Below are 19,934 nucleotides of genomic sequence, written 5' to 3'. Positions count from 1 at the left end.
CCTCTGGACAAAGACAATATTTAGAGTATACAGGATATAGTATTTTTCAGAATATGGCAGACAGTGATAGTTTATTAGATATTATAAAGCCAGGGACATAACTATAAGCGAAAAAGAGATGGCAACCGTTTCTGGGCTCTGAACCCCCCGCCATACAAGAAGACCACCAAATGTAACACGCTGAAGCATTTTTTATTCTATTTTTCTACATGTGGTGCCTCTTATAGTTTGCAATGGGAAACAGCCCTATAGGAAGGCTAAGTTGATGGCAGCATGGTGGCTCAGTGGTTAGCACTGGTGCCTTGCAGCGCTGGGGTCCTTGGATGGAATCCAACCAAGAACAACATCTATATGAAGTTTGTATGTTCTCCCCAGGTTTGCGTGGGTGTCCTCCAGGTTCTCCGGTTTCCTCCTACACTCCAAAAGACATACTGACAGGGAATTTACATTGTGAGCCCCATTGGGTACAGAGTGATGCTAATGTCTGTAAAGTGCAGCTATGTAAAAAAAATATCATTCTCTTGTTTTATAATAACACTATATTATAGATATCTAGATTACCGCTACATGCTAACGTGTTGTATTGAAATCACAGGACTATGGTGTTCCTGTACTAGTGATCTTTTATCTACCCCAATCTCTAGACTCTCATAGGCATGTGAAGACTTACCTGCTCCAGTATGCCAGTGATGGGAATGTATAGAAATTTTTTAGCAGGAGCCTTTATAGGAGTGAATGAAACCTTTGTGACTTGTGCCTCTCAGGAGGTGGGCATTGTGTAGCAGATGGAGAGTAGGCAACGAAGACAGGAACTGGCAATAAGGATATGGATAGTAAAGTCAATTGGAGGGCTTTACCCCCCACACCCATATAATAAACTCATCCAGAGAATGTAGAACAATAAAACCACTTAAATACTATGTACTGGATTAAGATAACCCCTGCCATTCATTTTAACCAACTGTATTAATTTTATTTTTTGAAATATAAGTTTAAGTTGTTTTAGGGGGATTTCTGTGTTCAAGTGAAATTGTAATAGTTTAGGTTTGAAGGATCTAACAAAACGCAGGTTGCTTCTGCAGAGCAGTCACCAACATAGTCCAGAGTATTGATTTTAAAGGATATGGATACCCTTTGGGGCATTGTTTTAGGATTATGATGATTAGTATTATTATTATTATTGCATTGTACTTATTTTGTACTACAAAAAGCAAAAAAGCATGTCTTCAAATGGTCTTAAAGGAAATGTGTCACCGAATTTTGTTTTGCCGGTTAAATGAAAAAAATCTCTAATCTGTTTTTATTTTCTGATTGAATTTAAAAAAAACTACAATTTCCTGACAATTTATGGGGGCGGCCATCTTGCCTGAGCTGTGCTTAACAACATTTACAAAGCATAAAAAAAATTGCTTTTCGGCAGCCCCATAGTCCATAGACACGATGGTCTGGAGTGGACCTCATTGACTTCTATGGGAGAGTTTTCTAGGTATGTTCTGTGACCTGTGCAGAGGTCATTGTACAAGGAAAGAATAGATAAGAATTGAAAATCACCTATTGTGAATGGAGTATCCTGTCTTATCTGCCAGTCTAATCCTCCCTGTAATTATATCACCTCTGTGTATAGATAAGCAGATAACTGCAGTAAAGTGATCTGTACAGACCAAGAATTGGCGCTTATTTATTAGGGTTAGTGGGAAAACTGCAGGATTTCATGGTTTTGCTTATATATAGATATTGACATGGGAAATTAAAAATAACATCACCAACAGTTCTTTAAAAATATGTTAAACATAAAAACATGATTTAGGGCTCTTTCACACTAGCGTTTTTCTTTTCCGGCGCTGAGTTCCGTCCTACGGGCTCAAATCCGGAAAAGAACTGATCAGTTTTATCCTAATGCATTCTGAATGGAGAGTCCGTCCCATCATCAGGATGTCTTCTGTTCAGTCTTTTTGACTGATCAGGCTTTTCAGAAAACCGTAGTATGCAGTATTTTTACCTCCGGCCAAAAATCCTGAACACTTTGACTGAACGCCGGATCCGGCCTTTTTCCCATTGACTTGCATTAACGCCGGATCCGGCGCCGTGTGTTCAGTCAAAATGGATCCGGCTTTTGCATGTTAAACCCGAAAAATAGGAAAAAAAAGTTAAAGTCCATAAATGGCGGATCCGTTTTTTCCAATGCATTTTTCCATTGTGATCAAAATCCTGATCAGGATTCAAATGTAATCCGTTTTCACACGTTTTTCCGGATCCGGTGGGCAGTTCCGGTGTCTGAATTGAACGCCGGATTCAAACAATGCTAGTGTGAAAGTAGCCAAACAATAGGTCATTTTCTGATGACAAATTTCCTAATCATTTTAAACCTGTTACTTCTACAGCCATCAGGTTTCACTGACTACAAACGGTCACCTTCATCCTGAGATCTATGAGAGCTGCTTTGATGTGTAGTCCGTATCGCTACTTTTTTACTCAAAATTTTTGACTGTGCCATTTCAATGCTGTACATGTACGGTGCTGTGCGCTTATGACCTACTTGCAGAGCCTTGCATGTACAGCGCGGTGTGGGGAGGGGTTAAACAGAGCCAATGGTCGATTCTGGGAATCAGCAGAGAGAGTATCTTAGCCAGGCGTTATCCAAATAAAGAGTCAGAGTTCCACCAGGGTCAAAGCAATATAGCATTACAAGAGACAGGCAAAGATAAGATAAGGGGGTGGCTGAGTTACACTGCCTACAAGCCTGAACCGCACCTCCTTACCAAAGATTTGTCTCATCTGAACTTAATTTGCTGGGCAAATAATGGTAATAACCCAGTGGGTCATGTCATGTTTCCTGTGTTTTGCCTTGTGTGCCGATATGCACTGTAACCACAACAGTTTGCTGTTTGTTATGTGATACATTGGCTTTTGCAGGTGTAACACCCCAGAGTGGCGTTACCACTACTGCACCCGGCTACTATCTCTAATGGGCTAACCTGAATGTCATCTGTGTATTTCTATCCAGGTCCTTTATATGGAGCAATGATAATATCTTTATGCAACTGTTTTATTTAGGTGGCAGTGCAAATGGCAGAGCTATCTTAGACAGAATGGAACTCACCATTCCATCTTCCCCCTTTTGGCCAGAAGTAGGCGAGTCCTGCTTGCTACCAGAAGGAGGTGTGGCAGTTCTAGTTGATTCTGGTTCAGACTCCATGTTGGAGCTGACGGGATACTAACCTATTCCTTGGCTGAAACGGAGTAAGACTAAAGTAAGTGGAGTGCAGCATAAAGAAGGAATCAAAGTTACTAAGCTACCCTGTTAGTACAGCAGAGAGAAAGAGATAAAGCAGAGTTGAGTTTGCCTGCCAGTTTATGCTAAAGCCTGCTGGAGCCAAGACAAAGCCTGACAACTGTTTGAAGAAACGTTTATTCAAGTAAAGCTGCCATTGAACTCCTTCTCAAGGTCTGGACTCAAGTTATTCTTTCAAATCCCTCAATTATTCCCCCTATTTATTGCTTCGGAGCCAAAGCCTGGAGTCCAGCCGTATCCAGGTAGGAAGAGACATTTAGGCAGCGCTACACCACTCAGCATTTCTTACTAAACCTGGGACGTTGCACAGGCAGTACCTGGGCTGTGCTGGTCTTTGTCACAGGTTTGGATTCTGGAACATAGTGCTGCACAAATTCCATTCAGGGTGCAGTCTGATATTTATTCATTTATTTTACTTACTTTTATCACTTGGTGCTCTACAGACATTACCATCACTCACTGTCCCCAGTGGTGCTCACAATCTAGATTTCCTATCAATATGTCTTTGGAGTATGTGATCAAACCAGAGTACCCAGAGGGAACCCGCTCAAACTTGTGGAAAACATACAAACTCCATGCCGTGGTCAGATTTTAATCTAGGACCCCAGTGCTAATAAGGCACCAATCCTAACCTCTGAACCACCATGTTGCCATAGCTGGTTTGTAGTTGGTGTGTACTGAGCAGTAGAGAAGTATAGTGTGTCAGGTGTAGTTGTGACAGGCTGTATTGTGCTCGAGCAATTGATTCTGAGATCCCGGTGAACCGCTGTCCTGCCATCTTGTCCAGCACTGAGCTGCAGCCTTGCTTGAGACTGTCACAACGGAGAGTCCTTTAACCAGAGGTTCCCTCAAAGTATTGCAAGCCTGGAGAGTCTCTGTATTAATGGCTGAGGAAGAATGTAGAATAGCGCTGCCATCCTCAGAGACTGAGAGAATGCCAAACCAAGGTGCCCTACCAAGTTACCAAGTTCAGCTGATGTGAGTTACTAGGAGCCTGTTTAATATGCAATAAAAATGCTGTGAATCCGCATTGAGATACTGTATCTGATAAAGCTGTGTGCTCTAATTGTGAGCTGGTAATAAGGCTACTTTCACACTCGCGTTTGGTGCGGATCCGTCGTGGATCTGCACAGACGGATCCGTTCAGATATTACAACCGTCTGCATCCATTCAGAACGGATCCGTTTGTATTAGCCTTAACATAGCCAAGACGGATCCACCTTGAACACTATTGAAAGTCAATGGAGGACGGATCCGTTTTCTATTGTGCCAGATTGTGTCATAGAAAATGGATCCGTCCCCATTGACTTACATTGTGTGTCAGAACGGATCAGTTTGGCTCCGCTTCGTCAGGCGGACAGCAAAACGTAGCAGGCAGCGTTTTGGTGTCCGCCTCCAGAGCAGAATGGAGACTGAACGGAGGCAAACTGATGCATTCTGAGCGGATCCTTATCTATTCAGAATGCATTGGGGCTAAACTGATCCATTTTGGACCGCTTGTGAGAGCCCTGAACGGATCTCACAAACGGAAAGCCAACTGGTTTGATATTTGCTATTGGGCCCTTACTTCTTGCTGCACGGAGCATGGCCTTCTTTTCTACCAGCTGATCAGAGGGGGTGCCGGGTGTCAGACCCCTGCTGATCTGATATTGATCATCAATATTAAAATTCCAGAAAACCCCTTTAATATAGTAACAAACACAAGCAGCACATACATAGCAGAGTTCACATTTACACAAACTGTAAAATGATGATCACATTTTTATTAGAACAGATAACACATTGAAAGTGACATCAAGGTTTGAATTTACAGACATAGTTCTTGAGTCCTCCGCATCCAACATCATTCCATTTCTTATATTCTAAAACGAAAAGAGAGAAAAGATCAGGTAAATTCACTTTCCTATGCTTTTTATGTAACTGTGTGGTCATTCAGTGTGGGACGGTAACTGGTGATAACTGGTGTTATCTTCATGATATAACCCATTTGAATGAAGTACAACATGTATACAATGCAATCTGAATATTTACTTACTTGATCCACTGACTAGCACCACACAAAATTCTTTTCCTTTGGCGTTATCTGGAAGGCCAGCTTTCCAGGCGCGATAATTGAACATGGATCCATCTGTCCATTTCCAGTGGCCATTCTGCAACAGGTAGATATAGTGACACTGACTTACAACCATGTCTGATAGGTACAGGTGGTTGCCACAAAAGCATCCTACTTAAAGGGGTTTTCCGAGATTCTAATATTGATGACCTATCCTCAGGCTAGGTCATCAGCATCGGATTGGCAGGAGTCCGACACCTGAGACCCCCGCCGATCAGCTGTTTGAAGAGGCCGTGATGCTACAGAGAGGGCTGGATGCTCTTCCTAGCCCAGTCAGGTCACATGGTCTACAAGCAGCTCAGTGCCAAGCACAGCGGCTATCCAATGGATGGATTATGCTTGGTAAACTGCGAGTAGGCCGCTGTGTTAATAGGAGTGCCACAGCCTTCTCAAATACCTAGGCCAGTGGTGGCGAACCTATGGCACGGATGCCAGAAGAGGCACTCAGAGCCCTTGCTATGGGCACCCGAACCCTAAAAGATGTCTATGGTGTACCAATATGCCTTAGAGTTTTCCTACCATTCATCAGCGCAGGCGCACTATGAACAGCACAGGCAGCGCACTGAATGTAGGCAGGATATTATATCTAAATGATAAAGCACATGGAAGATATACTATATTGGACTGTAGTATTCAGGTTAAATTGCCGTGTGGGCACTTTGCCATAAATAAGTAGGTTTTGGGTTACAGTTTGGGCACTCAGTCTGTAAAAGGTTCGCCATCACTGACCTAGGCTATACTCTCCATTGAAATGTAGACTGCATTCTGCTGTATTAACAAAGCACAGGAGAAAATGTAAAAGTAAGAGCAGCTTTGGAACTTAAAATGCTGCTCTAACAAGTAACATGCTGTGTGAGTATTGATGAGCACATATAAGGTTTCGAAGGGGGGGGGGGGGGGTACTATTTCTGCTTATGGAGAGCGCCTAGTAGGTGTAAGGAGTCTTATAGGCTCTCTTTCCAAAAAGGCTGAGGCTTGAACCTCTGAGTCTATTATCCACATTATGCTTTAAGGCCTGTTTTAAAAGGTCAAGCAGTGCCTTATACAGTAGTATATCTGGTGGCATCAGAAATTCAGATTGCTTTCTTTTTGGAAAGAGAGCTAATTTACACACATATAAAGGGACATTCACATCATGTCGTAGCTCTCGGCTTAGCATTATACTCCACTCAATCCGCTTTCCATCATTTTTTTTTTACAAACCTTGTCAGGGTCATGCAGCCCTATCCATACTCCTTCTGAGTCCTGGCTAGCAGACACGTGACTTGCAATGATTGCTGCCTCAGAATCATCCAAGACGGAGGCTAAATGAGCTCCATGTCCATAACTTCCACAGTCATACTAATAAAAAACAGAACATATTTCTTGAAATATTTTATCTTGTTGTGTTGATGCAATTGAAGGTAAAATGAACTCTACAAGGTAGCAATACACTAACAAGAGGAATACATGGCTATGGACACTGTTTAACTCATTTATATTATTGCATTGCATGCACTTTAACAAAGCAGGCATACTTTCAGTTGGTTTCCATTAATGTACTTGGCTTTCACTAGTGATGTTTGAATCGATTCTAATTTAATTGGATGGATTTGTTAAAAATGTCACAAAAAATTCACTGCAAAACAATCTGTTTTGGACAAATGGCGTAAAAATGGCACGCACACCATTTTCCTGTGAATGTTGGCAGAGAAAACCATGAGGGAGGAAGAAGATGGAGGATCACATGGCACTGGGAGGAAGTGAGAGGAACAACTTGCCATGATTGCGTGATCAGACAATCAGGGGCCAATATCCAGCCAGGACCTTCTGCAGAGAAAGAGGAATCACCATTCTGTGTTCAACTTGAGACCTGAAAGGATATCTTGTGCCAATATCTGATAAAAAGCTACTTCAGACACAAGCCACTAATGTAGTGTGATAGGGACACTATAAGCAGAGAATAGGGGGCTATACCGTAATTGAGCATATTTTAGGGACTTTGATCAGGGAAAGCATATAGAGTGAGAGAATGCTCACTCATAGTTATGTGTTTTATACAGCTTGCTGACAAATAGTTATTTATTACAAAATCCTGCAGGAATAGGAAGCCAGCTTTTAACAAAAAAAAAAAAGTTTATGCAGTTCATAAATGTATTACCGGCACCCCAAAAGCATCCATTTTGCTGCAAAGAGAAATTGTGCATCCCCCCCCCCCTAAAAAACAGTTTAAATTTACCATTTGTAATTGTGCATTTCAGTGTATTATACTGAATGTGTTGTACATTACTGCGACATAACGGGTAGTTACAGCAAATTAATTTTACTGCAGCTTGTATAGTTCAAAGACCTTGTAGTGCAAAAATTGCATTCTTATGCCTTTTAACTATACGGTCGGTTGCAGTAATGTGTTCACTAACAAAGGCATAAGAATATCATATTTTGCAGGCCTCATTATAAAATATCTGGTAAACGGAAGACTGCAAAACGATAGACACATGCCTTGTTATCTGAGAGTCTGAATGTGGGTAGTAGTGCAAACAGCAGTAGCTTCACCAGTCATGCGGCTAACATTACTAGTAGTATGAGCAGGCCACAGTTCTCCCTCGCTGCTGATAGGCACCACATTATTATTAAGGACAAAGAGAATGAGATTATGCATTGGATGGCTCACTCCTCCTCTCAGTCACAGCAGGATGATGTGGATGTCACCTCTGAGTCTGATACAGTGCCTTGGAGCCAGGATCACAAAATTCCTTCTGTTCATCCTCCTTGCAACACAGAAAAGCCTTTCATCATCTCTGTCTACACTGCCCCCTCCTAGTCGGGCGCCGTCTTTTTTCCTAAGAAGAAGCAACAAAACTAGAGATGAGCAAAGTTTTAAAATATTAGATTCGGCAGCTTCGACAAATTCTGACAAGAAAGTCAATATGTTATGAATTACTTTGTCACGATTTGTGTTTCATTGTATGCAGCGAGCGCAATGATGAAGAGTGGCCACAATGATCAGTGATGACATCATAGAGCGTGGCCAGCGTGATCACGTGGTGAGGCCATTACGCTTGCCACAGGTCCTTTGGTGGGTTTTTTTTCAATCAAGAATTGAATGACGTGAGTATAATGTTTTTTACTTTCAGCCACAATTTTAGGAAAAATTGATTCGTTACCACAAAGAGTGAGGAAATTTGGCTTCATGACGAATCAAATTTTCCTGAAATTCGGATCATAGTGCACCTCGGATACTTCAATTAGCTCAACACCAAACAAAACCCCGCCACATGCTATGGACAGAATCTCCCTGTTGATGACTTGTGGGAGAACGGTCAGCATTTGGACTGTCATAAGGAAGAGGTTCAGGGAGAAGTGGGGGACCCCATGCATAGCTGTGTTGGTTGTTTTGATATTAGAGGCACTTGTAGCCATGGTGGTGGCAGTAGAGGCAGTGGTGGTGACAATGGTACTAGGAAAAAATACAGAGCCGTTTCCCTCGGCTTTCGGTGACCAGACATCTGCCGTCTATGTGTCTGACCAGAGGGTTTTCAGCATGGCAGATGGCATCGTCACACCCAAATGGACAAACTTGTCCTCCGCCAGTGTACAAAACATCACTTATGTCAAAATGAACGAGGCATGGATCAGTTAGGATTTTCACACACCTCCGTCTAAAGCCCATTACTGATGGTGCCCCATCATGCCACTGCCACTATCTGCCTACCATCATGTTCCATATCATATGGCTGCAGCTACAACTCCCTGCTGCTAATCCCACTACTGCCACTACCATTACCGCTACACAGCCTCCACTACTACCACTACTACAACTACCCCAACGAAGCTGCACACACAACTGTTGGATTGTCCGTTTCATGTTGTGCTTCTACTGCTCGCTCTCCTATTGATGCTTGAACAACTTACCATTTCCATATCCCCACTCTACTGCTGCTGCACCTAAATAAAAGGGATCATTTTTCCAGGCTTGTTTGACTGCAGAATAAGCCACAGTTTCTTCTGGCAATTAACACGTGTATAAATATGGGCAGACATTCTGCCCCCCGCTAATGCATAATTTATGGACACTTATTTATTTTATGCATTTACACATTCACAATCTAAGTTCCCTATCAGTATGTCTTTGGATTGTGGGAGGAAACTGGAGTACCCAGAGGAAACCCATGCAAAAAAGGGGAGAACATACAAACTCCATGCATTGTCCTTGGTCGGATTTGAACATAGAACACCAGTGCTAACCACTGAGCCACTGTGCTGTCCAGCCACCATTCAAAACAAGCAACTGCTTCTTCTAAAATTAATGTATGTGCTGTGACACAGTGAGGGGTTGTGTCTGGCAAGGCAGGTATTTTCCTCCCAGCATGTGCGGCTGGGCTGGTTTCCAGCCAGGTGAGGTCAAATACCGGACTGGAGTTTGAGCGCCGGCCGGGTTTTGGCAGCACCTGGCTGTCCTTAAATAGGCAGCTGGGCTCAGCAGAGATGTCTCTGTTTTTGAGATCTGAGGCTTTGTGCCGTGCTGGAGGGCTGAGAGCCACACGCTGGGGAAACAAGACTGCCAGCAGGGTGACTTGTGTTATATAAACTTTCCATTGTGTGGGAATTAACACCAAGACTGCAAAGTCACGTGCTATTTTCTGCAATTGCCTCAAGTGTGAATAAACACTAATGTTTTGAGTTAAGAACTTGTATTTTGCCTCAGGGTAAGCGGGCGCAGTACAATCTACCAGAGCGAAACCCCACAGTGCGTTTAAACAGGGGCAGGTATCTGTCCTCGTTAAGGCATAATTTTTGGACACAAGCCACTGTTTTTTCACATAACACCATGTGTGTTTAAATGCTATCTGTCCCCAATAAGGGAAACCTTTTGGAAGGTTTCTACGTCAAAAAACATAACATATTGCGACGGCGCAGTGTATTTTAAAACACGCTCTTTGTTAACACCGTCAACCATGCGTTTACCCATGGGTATGAAAATCAGTGTCACTTTAACATTATTTTCTATTGCTGTAATTGCACTAAAGAGCTTAGAAGGTAAGTGGGGGAATGGGGGGGGGGGGAGCAAACAATAATAAAAAAAAAAGAGAATGAGAAGATATTATCAAAGTTTATATCCTATTGGATATATACAGTATATATATATTAAGCTTTTAGCTTATTGTAGAGGTCAGAAAAGAGCCGCAGACTGAGTTGCCAGAGAGCTGTTTGACGGATTTAGCTCAGAATAGTGCTGAGCAGCTTATTTTGTAGTGTATACACATACAAGCTACAGAAGACAATGGGTAGGAAATTGTTTTAATGAAAACCAACTGCTCATCTAGAAATGTGTAAAAGAACATGCAATACAATAAATTAAGTTCCAAGACCTCCATAGCCCTTTAAAAGTAAAATTTAGCAACAGGATAAAGCAGACCTTCTATTTAATTATACCTTTAGTTCTCATAGTCCTTAAAGGGGTTCTCTGGGAATTAAGAAAATGAAAATACTTACAGTAAATTTTACTTTATTATAAATACATTCCCAAATACCTTTTATTCGTTATAATGGCTCATTTTGTCTAGGGAGCAATCATTAGGAGAAATAAAATGGCTGCTGTCCTATTAGTACACATAAAACCTGTCCTAATCACACAGCAGGACAAGTTACTTCACAACACTGAGCTAAAGAGCTGCCTCATCCTCCTCTCTGCTCTGCTTGTCAGGGATCATGATACTGAATACAGTTTAATATGACCTTCAGCTAAATCTCTGTAGGAATGGAGTTCATGAGGAGACCTGAAGTACAGAGAGGAGGATGGGGATGTGGCTGATGAGCAGCAGCACTTGTATGTAGTCTCTGTTACCACAGTCTGTCCTGTGTGTCCTCTCTTTACTTCATGTCTCCTCATGACAGTGGCGTGTCTAGGGTGTTTGGCACCTGGGGCGGGTCCTTTCTCTGCCCCACCCCCCAATACTTAAAAAAAATTGGATCCCCCTCGCAGTAGTACAACCCTCATTGTACAACCCTCACAGTAGTTTTGTACAGATGTGTGCCCCCTCACAGTAGTTATGCCCACATTGTGCCCCTCACAGTAGTTATGCCCTCTCTGTGCAACTTTCACAGTTGTAATGTCCTCTTTGTGCCCCTTTCACAGTAATAATCCTCATTGTGCCCCTTCACAGTAATAATTCCCATTGTGTCCCCTTCATAGTAATAATCCCCATTGTGCCCCCTTTATAGTAATAATGCCCACTGTGTCACCTTCATAGTAATAATGCCCATTGTGCCCCCTTCACAGTAATAATGCACACTGTGCCCCCTTCTCAGTAATAATGCCCACTGTGCCCCTTCATAGTAATAATGCCCACTGTGCCCCCTTCATAGTAATATTGCCCATTGTGCCCCCTTCACAGTAATAATGCCCACTGTGTCCCCTTGACAGTAATAATGCCAGCTGTGCCCTCTTCATTGTAGTAATGCTATCTGGCTCTGTGCCCCCTCCATAGTAGAAATCCCCACAGTGCCCTCTTCACAGTAATAATGTCCACTGTGCCCCCTTCACAGTAATAATGCCCTCTATACCCTCTTCATTGTAGTAATTCCCTCTGGCTCTGTGCCCCCTCCACAGTAGAAATGCCCTTTGTGCCACCTTCACATTAGTAATGCCCTCTGTGCCCCCTCCATAGTAGTAATGATCTCTGTGCCCCCTCCATAGTAATAAAGTCCTGTGTGCCCCCTCCATAGTAATAAAGCCGTCTGTGCCCCCTCTGTATTAAAAACAAAACAAAACAAAAAACACAGTAACTACTCACCTTGTCACGTTCCTGAAGCTCACATACCTCTCTTCCCTGCAGGCACAGATCGCTCTGCAGCATGTTGTGGGCGGGGCTTATGCAGATTTCTGGGCTGCAGGCTCCGCCCACACATGCTGGCAGCGCGATCTGTGCCTGTAGGCTGAATGGTGGAGCAGGGAGAAGTCTTCCTGCTTAATCATTCTGTGCGCCGCTGGCCTGAAGGGGGGGGGGGGGGGAGAAGCGCTGGGATCTTAGCGGTGAGGGACAGAACCACAGCTCCCAGCACTCCAGTATCTGTATTGATGGAAGCGCTCATTGCTTCTGGCACCCCCTTGAGAGCCGACACCCAGGGCTGACTGCCCCCTCCCTTTAGTACACCACTGCCTCATGAACTCCATTCCTACAGAGATTCAGCTGAAGATCATATTAAACTGTATTTAGCAACATAATCCCTGACAAGCAGAGCAGAGAGGAGGATGAGGCAGCTCTTTAGCTCAGTGTTGTGAAGTAACTTTTCCTGCTGTGTGATTAGGACAGTTCTTATGTGTACTAATAGGACGGTAAAACATTTTGCAAGTGATTTTGCCAGGCAAAGCTTAAATACTCACCAGTGGTGACAAGGCCAACAGTCATGTTTGCATGCACTAGACAATTACTTATTACCATACGCATTAATGGGTGTAACTATAGGAGACATTGTGTAATATACCTCTGCATCAGCCCATTTTGCTGGATTCTTGCTGACGGCATAGCAGTGTGATCTGTAGAAGAACCAACCAGGGGGGCATGATGAGCGGACAGAAGCAGCTTGAACAGAAACAAAAAACACGTTTTATATGTAGTATTCTATTTTATACGTTTTTTTTCATGATTGCTTTTAAATTATGAATTATTAATATTATTTATAGGCTCTGTTCACACTTGTTATGAGATTCCATCATATTTGACAGGAAGCATGCAGCAATATTCTTCCTGCCAAAATGACAGATGGCACCCAACAGTACCCCATTATAAGTCAATAGGCACTGCTGGTAATGTGATCTGGCAGATCCAGCATTCCTTTATTTTCTTCTCTTTCGTCCTATGAAATACAACAAATGGAAAGCCTAAAGGAAGTGTCGGCAGAAACTGATATGTCTCCTTGATAATCCAAAAAGTGCAGGAATTAAATTGTTGAAAGTGTATTTTTAGGAATGAGCGAATTGACTTTGGTTGAAACATCCGAAGTCAATTCACATAAAACTTCGTTCCAATACTGTACGGAGCAGGAGCTCCGTACAGTATTAGACTGTATTGGCTCTGATGAGCCGAAGTTATTACTTCGTGAAGTCTCGCGAGACTTCGGGTAATAACTTCATAAATTGATTTCTACTGTAAAAAAACATTTCCCGAACTCTGGTTTGGTTCCAAGTGTACCGTGGAACCGAACTCGAGTTTCAGAAATGTTTTTTTACAGTACAAATTAATTTATGAAGTTATTATCCGAAGTCTTGCGAGACTTCGTGAAGTAATAACTTCGGCTCATTGGAGCCAATACATTCTAATACTGTACGGAGCTCCTGCTCCGTACAGTATTGGAACAAAGTTTTATGCAAATCGTTTTCCGATGTTTCACCCAAAGTCGATTCGCTCATCCCTAGTTATTTTACACACACAAGTTTATAAAAATAAGAAATAAGAGAGGGTCTAGATGGATAAAAGGGTAATACATATGTAGCTATAATGTGGAGCCGCGGTTACTGGGCCATGCCCCTTTTTTTTTTTACTTATATGTACTGGGATATAGCAGCTGTTAATATTACCCTAAGGGTAGGAACTCCAGCAGGCTGTTTCAGTAGAGACTGTAATGGGGCCCTCAGCAAATATACAGAAAATCAGCCAGACAAAAAACACTTCACGCAACAGTTTTGGTCCAGCCAATTCCCAGCAATGTCTGCCGGACTTGCCAGCCGCAGGTGTGAAAGAACCCTAAGATATGATCAATGTCTCCATAGTGGACACAAAAAATCAAGGGGAAGAGTTATTAAAATTGGTGTGGTGTGAAGGACAGCTGGCTTATTTTCCGTCAGCAACCAATCAGATTCCAACTTTCATTTTTCAAAGGGGCTTTTGAATAATGAAAGGTGAAATCTGATTGGTTGTTATGGGCAGCTAAGGCTAGTTTCACACTAGCGGCAGGGAAGTCCGGCAGGCTGTTCCGGCGGGTGAACAGCCTGTCGGATCCATCCTGCCGCTAGTTCACGTGTGCCCCCAACTGCCGTTCCGTCCCCATTGACTATAATGGGGGCGGGGTTCTGTCGGCAGCGAGGCAGCCTGCCGGACTCCCCTGCTGCTAATGTGAAAGTACCCTAAGCCAGTTTTCCTTTACACCAGCATTTGATAAATCTTCCCCTATAACTTGTTCAGCAAATGACATACGGGAGCCAAATCATGTACAGCATACTGTACCTGAGCTCTTGCAAAGCATAGCTATTTCAGTCTCTGTATCCAGACCTACTGTTACTGTCCATTCATCTCAAAGGTTTCAGGTGAAGCTAGTAAGTAATAGCAGTGACTGTTATACTTATTGGGCGTCATTAACTAACACTAAATCGGTGTATAAAAAAGTCACAAGACCCCATTAGCGACTTTTTAACACCCGTGTGACAATATTTTGTCACAAGCGGCCTTTTTCCACTGTCCTTGCCACTTGGGAGTGGCGGGGTTGTGTCTGGGGCCAGGCCGGGACAGCGCCATTGGCCCCGTCATATTTATTTACAGTTACAACAGTTTTAGTCGTAAAAGATGGCAAAAAATATACTCCACTCACGGATTGCATGTCTTTGTAAATGACCCCATTGTGATTCTAAATTCTTCTCATTAGAATCTCCATGTATAGTGTTAATATATTCTAAGCACCTGACTGAGGTGCCAAGATGGTGCCTTCTACTTCAGATACTATGTATGACAATTCAGATATTTAGTTAGATTATGTACAGTATACATGTGTATTCGGGCTCATGCATACAAACGTGTGGCGCCCGTTCCGTGCAAATTGCAGTCCCCAATGCACGGGCACCGCCCATGTAGCTGACGCAGATGGATGCAGACCCATTCAACTTGTTCAATATTTTGTGGTGCGGAGGCATAGAATGCAACCCCACGGAAGCATCTTCAAGTGAATGGGTCCACATCCGTGATGCGTTGCACTGGCCTATAATGTTCGTATGCATCAGCCTTTATACTGGAAAGTATTTGTCATATGGCATAAAGGGTCCTGTCATCAGGTTTTACCCCTGCAAACTGGTTCTACAACAAGTGTAAACCCCTTTCTAAATTTAAGATGTGTCTGGAGTACCCTGCATACCCTAAAAACTCCCACGCCCAACTACACATGTGCCAAACTATATTTAGAGAGGCCTGTGGATGACGTAGGAGGCGTCATCCATGTCAATCACCCAAAGTTGGGCCATTTTACTGCTGACTCAGTTGGACATTTGGGAGTCCTGCATACACCCAGTGGAAACTTTAGCCGTGATGACCATATGGTGCCCCAAATGGAGCCTCTGATACGGATGTGAACATAGCCTTAGAAGTGCTTGACTGAGCATACAGAGTCATTACAAAAATAATAACTTACCCTCCATTAGCCCCACCATGATGAGTAAAAATCCTGGGACAGCAAACACACACCCTGAGAGGAAAGCCATTGTGTAAGACTAGGTCTTGCGAATGCTATATGTCTAGTGCTTCTTTACAAAAGTATTGGCATGTTTTGTTTGTATCCACCACTCTTTATAGTATGGGCTTACAAGGGTGGTCATTTAGCCTGGGAGTGGTCTTTGGAAAACTCCAATATGTTTCAGGAAAGAAAACACACGTTTCTATCCCTAAAGCCACTCCCTGATAAGCAAAGGACACCTGTTAAACAATGTTAATATCGCAATACAATAGCTCCTCCTTTACATTTAATAGAATAAAATATTAAAAAGTAAATTGGAAAAGTAAGGGTACTTTCCCACTAGCGTTGTTTGAATCTGGCGGGCAATTCTGTCGCCGGAACTGCCCGCCGGATCCAGAAAAACATGTGAGAACAGATTACATTTGAATCCTGATCAGGATTCTGATCACAATGAAAAAATGCATTGGAAAAAACTGATCCGCCATTTATGGACTTTAATATTTTTTTACACATTTTTCGGGTTTAACATGGAAAAGCTGGATCCGGTTTGACGGAACACACGGCACCGGATCCGGCATTAATGCAAGTCAATGGGAAAAAGACCTCATCCGGCGTTCAGTCAAAGTGTTCCGGATTTTTGGCCGGAGGTAAAAATACAACATGCTACGGTTTTCTGAAAAGCCTGATCAGTAAAAAAGACTGAACTGAAGACATCCTGATGCATCCTGAACGGATTACTCTCCATTCAGAATGCATGGGGATAAAACTGATCAGTTCTTTTCTGGATTTGAGCCCCTAGGACGGAACTCAGTGCCGGAAAAGATAAACGCTAGTGGGAAAGTACCCTAAAAAGTCTTAAAATATTCTAATAAAAATGTGGGTTGTCATTGCCAATAAGGAACAGATGGCGGCAATGAATCACTGAACACACTAATACAACTTTTGTCATTTAGCCAGTGTATATAGCAATAAGGTCCATATAATTTAACCTTTGGGATTTCGTTCGTGGGTTTGATGCAGAGCCAATAACGTGTCAAACGACAATATTCAAGCTGATTGACACTTATTTAACCTCCTCCACAGTCACATAAAAAAAAACACTCCCAAAAATGTCACTTTTTTATTGTAGATTTTTGTGTCTGAAGTAAATCTTGTTAGTGCACAACTCAGGGGACACTAGTGCATTTTTAACCCCTTAGTGACATAACTAAAGAACCAGTAACCTTAAGAACCAGCAACATTTCCCCCCTCAGCGTTCCAATTTTATTTTGTTTATTTAGGAATTACTTAGGGGTATATATAGTGTATTATTATGATTATTATTATCACAGCAGAATCACAGGATTATCTCCACTACTTTGGAAGATATGACTGTTAGAAATCGGGATAGCAGTGAATGCAGCTAAAGGTGAAGGTAAAAGCAGGTTTCACTGCTTTTTAATTCTGACTCGATTTCTGGTCTTGTATGAAAGCTTTGAATGCCAGATTTCAAACAAGACCATATCTCTAGCTGCTACCAATCCGGAGATATAAGCAGCTAAATCAGCTCCATCCTACAAACCCCCACATTTTTCTGCCCAAGTTCTGCTCCGGCTGAAATGTTAAAGGGCATCTGTCAGCAGCTTTGTACCTGTGAAACTAGCTGACCTGTTGCATGTCTGCATGGCAGCTGAAGGCATCTGTGTTGGTCCCATGTTCATACATGACCACATTGCTGAGAAAAATTATGTTTTCTTATATGCACATAAGCCTCTAGGAGCAACGGGGGCGTTGCCATTACACCTATAGGCTTTGCTCTTTCTGCAACTGCCATGCCCTCTCCACTTTAATTGACAGGGCCAGGAGTGATCTCGTTTACACTGCTTGGTCCTGTCAATCAAAGTGCAGAGGGCGTGGCAGTTGCAGAGAGAGCTGAGCCTCTAGGTGTAATGGCAACACCCTTGTTGCTCCTAGAGGCTTATTTGCATATATTAAAACATCATTTTTCTCCGTAATGCAAGCACATATGAACATGGGACCAACACAGATGCCTTCAGCTGCCAAGTGCACATGTAACAGGTCAGCCAGTGTCATAGGTACAGATCTACTGACAGATGCCCTTTAAATGCTTTTCTCAAAGATCCAGCAGAACTCAGGAAACACTGTTAGGTGGTTAAAGGGTCTTTCGCACAGCCTAACGCAAAATGAATGAGGACTGAATGATCATTATTACTTTTAATGTGCTGCCTAAGGCTACTTTCACACTAGCGTTCGATCGGATCCGTTCTGAACGGATCCGCTCATATTAATGCAGACGGTGGCTCCGTTCAGAACGGATCCGTCTGCATTATAACTTAGAAAAATTTTCTAAGTGTGAAAGTAGCCTGAGCGGATTCGTTCAGACTTTACATTAAAAGTCAATGGGGGACAGATCCGCTTGAAGATTGAGCCATATGGTGTCATCTTCAAGCGGATCCGTCCCCATTGACTTACATTGTAAGTCGGAACGGATCCGCTCGCCTCCGCACGGCCAGGCAGACACCCGAACGCTGCTTGCAGCGTTCAGGTGTCCGCTCATTGAGCGGAGCGGAGGCTGAGCGCTGGCAGGCGGATGCATTCTCACTGGATCCGCCTCCACTGAGAATGCATTAGGGCCAGACGGCTGCGTTCAGGGCCGCTTGTGAGCCCCTTCAAACGGAGCTCACGAGCGGACACCTGAACGCAGGTGTGAAAGTAGCCTAAAAGATGCAATCACCCTTTACACAGGCCACTTATTGTGAAGGACTGTTCATACAAGCATTTGTTCAGTCTGTGTAAAAAAATCCCCAATTCTACCTGTACAGTATTAAACAAATTGTATTACTCTGCTACTAGAGAAGAGCCACTACCAAATGGAGGTATAATTAAGGCCCCATCCACTTCCATGGTGCCAAGTAGGGCCTTGTAGAAAATGTAATTTTTTTTTCTTTCAATCGTTCAGCTAGCAGAGCTAAACCTTGCATCTTAGCAGAGTTCTCTACGCTTTCCTCCTCCATACATGCCACTCTTTGTTCTACCTCTGCTAACCTGTGCTCCTGCTGCGTGACATTTTCCTGGAACTTATTCAGCGCCGCCTGCACTGTAGATGCCAGTGAGGCAATGATATCTGGTACTAACTGCCGTGCCACTGCTATGGCTAGATGTTTTATATCTACAGGTCCCCCTGCCGTGTGAAACATATCCACCTGTGTATCTGGTGGCCCGGCGTCTCGCTCTCCGGCCTCTGCTTGCGATGTTTCGCTTGCTGGAGTCGGCGCCATCTTGTGAAGCGCAGGATCCTGTGCGCTCATGTGCCGCCCCGAGGAGGTGATTTACTGCCCGCTCCTTAGAAGGTATCGCTCCATACACTCTCTGGAGCGGTTATTAGATGAGTTTTGCCCCCGGTTAACACTGGGGAAAGAGTCGGAGCGGACTGGTAGTTGTTTGGCGGTGAGGAGCTGAAGTCCCTGCGTCCTCACATACCAGCGCCAAAACCGGAAGTCAGAAAATTGAGTTTTATTTAAGAACAGTCCAAATTGGAGAAAACTTGGGGAAGATGTACATGAGGTAAGCAGCTACAAGAGCAAATATGTTAAAAAAAAACGCAGTAATCCTGGAAAATCAGCTTTAGCTCATGTGCGTAAGGCCCCAGCATAACCACATTAATTGGCTGCAGAGGTCACACATTATCACTGGAACAGGAAGTATACTGTAGAGGGCCTGGCAGAGTTGTAACAAGAGTGGTGAAGGATTTGTGAGGCGATCTTGTTTTTTTTTTTGTTTAGTTTTGTTTTTTACATTAGGAGCAGTTTTACATATAACTTTTGGCTAGGGAACCCCTTTAACCAATAGCAAGCTTTTCACTAGAAATCTAATCTATCCCTTTATCTGTAACAGTAAAACATAGTGATAGATAGACTCACATGCTATGGACTAGAAGGTACAGTATATGTAAACTGAGTTCAATGCCAAACTAGGTTACCAAAAATTCTATGAAAATGGTTATGCTTTTAATTTATTAGTATTTGTCTCAAAATCCATGATGCAATATGATGATATGAGATATGACCTCATATGAGGTGCACAACATCTTTCACAATGACCAAACATCTA

At 43.0% G+C, this 19,934-nt stretch overlaps 1 protein-coding gene across 1 annotated transcript; it reads right to left on the bottom strand.

The window, feature by feature from the left end:
* Positions 1 to 5,037: 5,037 nt before the first annotated feature.
* Positions 5,038 to 15,852, bottom strand: LOC122925774 (regenerating islet-derived protein 4-like). Its single transcript, XM_044277121.1, has 5 exons — positions 15,783 to 15,852; positions 12,873 to 12,982; positions 6,609 to 6,746; positions 5,328 to 5,442; positions 5,038 to 5,154 (listed from the first exon to the last, which is right to left on the bottom strand). Exons 1-5 carry the CDS (start codon positions 15,850 to 15,852, stop codon positions 5,087 to 5,089), a joined length of 501 nt encoding a protein of 166 aa, XP_044133056.1. The 3' UTR covers positions 5,038 to 5,086.
* Positions 15,853 to 19,934: the final 4,082 nt, after the last annotated feature.

This window comes from Bufo gargarizans, chromosome 2 (genome assembly GCF_014858855.1).
Source record: "Bufo gargarizans isolate SCDJY-AF-19 chromosome 2, ASM1485885v1, whole genome shotgun sequence".
Taxonomy (NCBI): domain Eukaryota; kingdom Metazoa; phylum Chordata; class Amphibia; order Anura; family Bufonidae; genus Bufo; species Bufo gargarizans.
Note: the sequence above shows the minus strand (reverse complement) of the source record. Positions and strands in the feature narration are given on the sequence as shown.